Source organism: Solanum pennellii, chromosome 6 (genome assembly GCF_001406875.1).
Source record: "Solanum pennellii chromosome 6, SPENNV200".
Taxonomy (NCBI): domain Eukaryota; kingdom Viridiplantae; phylum Streptophyta; class Magnoliopsida; order Solanales; family Solanaceae; genus Solanum; species Solanum pennellii.
In genome coordinates, this window is record NC_028642.1 from 59,011,119 (window position 1) to 59,018,414 (window position 7,296).

Genomic DNA, 7,296 nt, shown 5'->3' on the forward strand with positions numbered 1-7,296 from the left:
ATTCCTTGTTTTTACTTCTAGTGACAAGGAAACAGAGAAAGGACCCTTAATTGGGACCCATAGTTAGCCACCATAAAAACATAAAGTGCAGCTAAACACAAAAGACCTAAATTACTAAGACTTTGTGGTCTCTCATGCCATGCCTCAAATCTTTATATTTCTGTCTTTTTCTGCTTTATGCTAGTTTATCAATTCACAGTACAGACAACATGAAAAGTAACTAATAATGATAAATTGGCAACCATAATAGGACTAAGAGAGACCAGATATGACCCAACCAATCATTTCTCTAGCACAAACATAAACTATAAGCTGGAAATACATTCCAAGAGAGAAAAATGCAGTAGATTTCTTTTCCTTTCATTATATATTGATGATAGGAGGATATTTATCATAATAAAGGAAGGATTTAATTTGCATTGCTACAAAGGATCTAAGGGATTACACTGGGTATGTTGTTGTTGATACTACAAAAAGATCTACACGAGGGATTGCGGCATCTACTAGATGGAAAGGATTTTCATTACCTACTCTTACTGTTGCTATTACTGCTGGAACGTACCAATGTTGACAGAATTTCCGTGAACTGAGGACGATTTGAAGGACAATTGTCCCAACACTTGATCATAAGAGATCTCAAAACTTGTGGGCAATCCTTTGGAATTTCAGGTCTAAGCCCACAAGCAGCAATTCCAACAGCAGCCTGTACTGGCGAGTAAGCAGAATATGCTACCTCGCCAGCCACCAATTCCCATATAATCATTCCAAAACTATATACATTACTCATCCAAGTCTCTTTAACAGTTTCAGGGTCACCTGCAATTATCTGTTACAACCAAATACATGGTTAAAATGTGGAAAATTATAGCTTTTTTTCATTTATTGTGCAAAAAACAAACAGCTCATGGTGCAATACTTCTTTGATAAACAACAAACAGATCTTAACATACATAAACATCAACATCCGAGGCAGTTGATATAGCTCTAAAAGGATTAGCGCTTCAAATTTGATCTCATGATGTTTGATCAAGTAGATTTAATCAATACAATTTATATACTAATTAATAGAACTATGCAATTATGGTCTCTACACTAACAAATTTTTAAATACTTAATGGATTATTGACTTTGAATAAGAAGTAGAAGTATCAAATAATTCTCTTACCATAAAAGATGCAGACACATAGTTTTCTTGTTAGGGGATGGACCAACTGATATGTTCGGTATGGATTATTGACTTTGAATAAGAAGTAGAAGTATCAAATAATTCTCTTACCATAAAAGAAGCAGACACATAGCTTTCTTGTTAGGGGATGGACCAACTGATATGTTCAGTATGATATTCAATAACATAACCAATGTGATCCCACGAGTGGGATCTGGAGAGGGTGTGGTGTACGCAGCAGACATTACCCATACCTTGTGATGTTTATTATGATATTACAAAGGATAAAATTGGATAAGCCAATATCACAATTTCCCCTAACAGAATTGCATATATTCATTTGAAAATTGTCCCCACTCCCAGCAATAGAAAGGGAAAAAACTGTAGCACCAGAATGAAAGTATACCAAACATCCATAAGGATTTGCATCTTCAATAGTGGGTTCCACCAAGAGAAATTAACTCAGAATTGTTTACTAGAATAAAAACAAAAGTACATAATCATGCAGCAGAACATAAGTGCTAATTCCATAAAGCAAATAAAGCAAAAGTAAATATGATAATATGCTGCGCATGCTCAAAAATCATGCCAGGATTAGTGGCAACGTTTTTATTAGTAGATAATCATCAAAAGTCCTATCCAATGAAGACATTGTTATGCTTTCAGAATGGTAACAAAAATCAAAACTTTTCTCCTCTTAAGAAAAATTAAACTACTCATCTTGTGGCAACAAAAGAGTAATTTCCCCCTTCTCTTCATGTATTGACAACACACAGAATATGCTTCTCAAGAATTTTAGATGATACTTACTGGTCATCCTATGAATGGGATACCCAAAGGACTGGAAAACATCATGCCACTCAATGAACACTAACTCAATTTTTTTTATAGTACAGAAACTGTCATTGCTGCGGGGATAGTTCAGAGAATCCTAGTTTTAGAGAACCTTAATTTTCCATAAAAAACAAATGATTGAGTAGTAAAATGAACGGGGCTAGATGGAACAGAATAGACGCGGAAGATTCATTTAAGTTAACTAGTTTGACACATATAGTTGTTGTCGTTGTAGAAACTGATTATTGTATTGCCCTCTTATCACACTACATCTACAGCCAAGCACCATAACAGTATTTTGGCCATTTAGGCAAGCCCTTTCAACCTCCATTGACCTTAATTTCAGGTAGATTTAGCACATCTGACACAGAAAAACTCTCCCTTTCTACTCACGGTCCTTTCTCTCATCCCCAAAGGGCCAAAAAAAAAAAGACAAAGTAGGGGCCAGGTATTGTCTTATAAGAGCTCTCAGCTTCTCCTACCTCAAGCTGATACTCAGTTTGGCATCGTAACTGTTTACTCAGGCTACCACAGCATATATGGAAAGATTCTACCAAGATAGCTGAGAACTCAAGTAAGAAAACCAATTTTTGACACAGGAAACCCCAATGTCATAGCCTAAAATTAATTATACCACTAAAATTTTGGTTAACATCTTTCCCACAAATCTACTATCTCCATTCTGTTAAGAGGCTTTCCAATTAAACACTGTAGTACAGTGAAAGCTAATCACATTGTTATGTACGGCCCTAGATTTTTCTGGATGACTCATCATTATGGAAACTTGAAGCCATCACCTAAAGATGAACTTCACAACATATGAAAAATACTTTGTTATACTTCCAATAATTATTTAAGTTCCTCCACTTATGTTTAACTTTTGATTGGTATAACAAATTTCATCTGAAGTGCTCTGCCAGAAATGGAACAAAAGATCTAAACACTCTTCCCCCTCAGTCTATCACTACCCTCAAACTGTAATGCAGTCTGAGAGCTAACCATAAAATAATGTTGGTACATCCCAAGAATAGCCTTTTTCAATATATTTCCAAAAACATTACTGAATATTCCAGAATAAAGAGAACATATGAATGTATATATATGGATCAAATTGGATGTAGAAGAGAACAAACCTCAGGAGCTAGCCATCTATAACCATCAGTCTCATACTCCATGGCCTCGTCAATACTCCTGCAGGCAGCTATTATGCCCATATCGCCCAAGCAAGCATTCCCACTTTTGTCTAAATGGATCCTCTGTGTATTGAGATCCCTATATGCAACTCCATGATCATTCATGAACTTGATTCCCTCAGCTACATCAGTGGCGATCCTAATTATTTCTTTAGTCTGGAGTTTCTTTTTCTTCAGCACTAAATCATAAACTGATCCACCTTCCATCAACTTAGTCAGAACACACAAGCCATGATTTTCATTAATGCAAACACCAAAAAATTGCAATACACTCTTGTGCCCGCAAGTCATCAGCTCCAACAAATCTTTTCGAAGCACAAACTCATAGGCAATTCCTTTATCACAGCCCCTGAGCTTCTCAATCGTAACTTTTTTCCCCTTGTATACCCCTTTGAATGTACTAGGTCCAATTTGATCGATGAACTCAAGATTATCAGAGCTCAATAACCACTTTCCAATCTCTTCCCCACCAGATAACACAGTCTGCCATTCATCCACTGAGACTGTAACCAATGAAGTAGGTAAAGGCATTGGAAGCTGGACCTTTGGGCTCGAATTCTCGAATCCATTTTTGTAAGTTGGCTGTCCAGAGTCCTCTTCAATGTCTCCATATTCTCTGCTCTTCGTGTTCTCTTCTTGAGTCCCACAAAGGCCAAATGGCAGCTTCTTCATTGAAGTAGATTTTGGCTTCTTAAGGGCTGATTTAAGAACATTCTCGATACGAGCTTTAAACATTTTTTCTTTCCCAGATTGAACCAAAAGCATCACAACGCCCAATGTAAAACCTTTCTTTTCAAAGATCTGTATCTTTTTGCAGCAAATTGAGGCGCTGTCGAGTGCCCCGGACATTGTAGGCCATGAAATAGAGGAGTTACATGCAAATGTCAACTTGAAAATCGACCCTTGGACTTCATCATCAGACACCTCTTGTATCATAATGGCTGGGTGGTCCTCTGCAGATGCCTGCTCTATCAATCTAATATGTAGAAAGACATCCTTCATTTCGAATCCAGCTTGCCCATAGCTATCAAAAACAAGCCAAGTATATAAGAAAATGCAAATACCAAAACAAACAAAACCAAAGCACAATAGGAAAATATCTAGCTTGTGGTGGTCCATCCAAACAGTGCCCTTGGTTCAAACCTTTCACATAACAACAACAAGTCAACAACTACTACTAGTATGTCTCAATCTTAAACTAGTTGGAATTGATTATACAAATTCCCGATAATCACTCCACTCCATTGATCCATTTTCAATTTGATGCTCACGATCACGTATACACTGTAGCACAAACACTTCAAGAGTTTTGGATAAACCCACAAGTCACACTTTAAGCAGATGTTAAAAAAAAAAAAACTATAACTAGAGTTAGACATACATTTAGAACTCACACTCTAAGCTCATAACCCAGGATTTCTAAATCTTAGATCCGCCATTGTAATCATAGACATATAAAATCATCGTTAACTATGCAACGACGAGTTTATTGATAAATAGTAGAAATGCTAAACCTGAGTGGAAAAGAGTCGTAATGCTTGCGAATGTTAGAGACAAGCTTCTCCGGAAGTTGACTACCAGGATAAAGCTGAGTCAAGCCCCGTACAACACTTCCCCAAACATGCTTCCGGCAGGTCTCAACCCGGTCCGAGGGCGGGTCACGAACCGATTCAAGGTTGAGTGAGTTCTTAAGCGACGCAATGGCCTCCGATACGTTCCGGCTCAGCCTCTGTAAACGCTTCTGCATCGCAGAGGACTCTTTAAAACTTCCATTGCTTCCGGCGCCGGTAGAACTAGCACCACCGGCTGAGCAATCATTTTCCGGCGGCTCCTCCGATCTGTCATTGTTACTCATTAGAATTTGTTCAACCATGTCCTCATCCATACTTGCTCTACTGGACCAGCACTCCAATGCTGCTGCCATGAGTTGAAGCACGCAGATCCAGAATACCACGTCTTCCTTGTTGATTTTTAATAATATGAATAGTTAGTTATGTGTATATGATTTGAGCCTAGCTCCAAGTGAACACTAGCTTAGAGGTATAAAAGTTTCTATAAAAATGAACTAAGTAGAGAAATTGTTATTTAAATATATATTTATAGATAGATAATAGAGTAGGGAAATTGTAGTAATAAATGAAATACACCAAAATATGTTAATTATTGTTGTATGAATTATTAATATGATTTCCTTTTTAGGTAATTCATTTTCAAAACTTATTGATTGCCTTAAGTTGATTTTTCAACATGCATTATTATTCATTACTGTATTTGTATTCTGATAAGTTTTTACTTTATTCTAGACAATTATTTATAATTTACCTTCCTAAGTTAAAAATGAGATCGGCTACTTATCACCTTACATATCTTACTTCTCTTAATTATTTTATTAAATTAAAAATCCCACGTTCTTACAAAAATTTAAAACGACTATTTCATATTATATCATAAATTAAAAATAAATTTAAATTTAATTAATTAAATAAAAAATATTTTTAAAATTATATAAAAAAAATATTAATAATTTATATCTAATTCAACATATTTTGTTTAATTTAAATATTCAACTCTCGAAACCAATGAAAGTAACATTTTTGTCTGTGTTAGGGGAATTGGGGGGGTAGTTTTATGGGAGATGGTGGGGAAATAAATAGGACCGGTGACCAAAGAGTGAGCTTAAAGCGACGGCCGGAGCGGTGAATGTGATGATAGTTATGTCTGATTAAACATGGAATAGTGATAGTGATTTGTCATTCGGTGTCCTCGGAGATTGAAGCATTTCTTGGGATGTGGCCCTCAATTTTGCTTTTCGGATATTTTCCACTTAGCCCACGCAAAAAATTTTAGTTAGCGTTGGATCATAAATTTTTAATATATATAGGGTTTAAAAACTATTAAAATTAATCATAAATTTGTTATAATTCAATTGGATTATCTTGTAACAAATAACAAATAGTGTTTATGACACTGGAGTAATGTGATAGTTTGGAGTGAGCACAACAAGCATCATTTGCATATATCATAAAGTAAGACAAAACACATAATTTTTTTGTTACCCTAAGCCGATTGTTCATCATTTTCATTAACAATCATATCATTTACTTTCATATTTACCAATATTTCATTACTATTTTGATGTTTACGTAAGAAGTCATATACAAATAATTTTAAAACGGAAAAAGTAAATCATGTCGCATGTATAGTGTAGCTTAGTAGGTCACGTGTTCTCTACTTTTTCATCCTATGTGATTATATACTTCGTGTTGATGATAACTTTACAGAGATCTTTGTTGGTTTTTGGTGTGGACAGATTTGAGCTCATGACTTTTGTGTTGTATTGAAAATTGGGAACGAATAGTTGTTCAAAAGTTATTTTTATTAGATATATTAGTAGAATATATTTTAAAAATTTAAAGAGTTGGAAATAAAAATAAATTTTTATACTATTTTTTTTTATTCGACATTCAAAATTTATAATATTAAAATTCTAATTAGATTTGGAGCATATACTATAAAATTAATTTAGAGATTGTGTGTGAAACAATTTTATTATCACACCATAATTTATATTGTGTGATGTTGATATTGTTAATGTTACTTATTAGCTTTGTTTTTGTCTTCCAAATTTAGTCGAACAATTACTATCTTTTGTGAAATCAAAATCCATATTTTAGCTATACAAATAAACGTCATATCCGTTGGTCGTAGTAATAAGTGTCTTGTCTAAAAATTATATACAATTGATTCTTTAAAGTTTCTACAATGGTTTATCCAAACAAATTTTGAGTCATGATTTTCTTTTATCTTTGCATCAAACCATCTGTTTCAATAAATGATATATTTTGCTCTATTTTTTAAGTTGGGTAATAAATTCATTAAAAACACAATGCATTTTGTGAGTTTGAAATTTTGCTTCTATTTATATGTTTTATATGTATTAGTTAAAACATAAATCTTAATCTATGTCTTTTGTAATTTTGAAAGTAGGAAATAAAAAAGTTGAGATATGAAAAGTTATGGAGAATGGTAGTAGCCAGTGAGAGTACGATGGTTTGATCTTTTGGAATGAAATGCACAATCAATTTTTTGTTGTGTTTCGATTAT

The 7,296-nt window shown here is 34.3% G+C and overlaps 1 protein-coding gene across 1 annotated transcript; it reads right to left on the reverse strand.

Annotated features, from left to right (window-relative positions):
* Window positions 1-267: 267 nt before the first annotated feature.
* LOC107021737 (serine/threonine-protein kinase STY17) lies at window positions 268-5,281 on the reverse strand. Its single transcript, XM_015222442.2, has 3 exons — window positions 4,707-5,281; window positions 3,133-4,216; window positions 268-826 (listed from the first exon to the last, which is right to left on the reverse strand). The coding sequence occupies exons 1-3, from the start codon at window positions 5,114-5,116 to the stop codon at window positions 524-526; spliced, it is 1,797 nt and encodes a 598-aa protein (XP_015077928.1). The 5' UTR covers window positions 5,117-5,281; the 3' UTR covers window positions 268-523.
* Window positions 5,282-7,296: the final 2,015 nt, after the last annotated feature.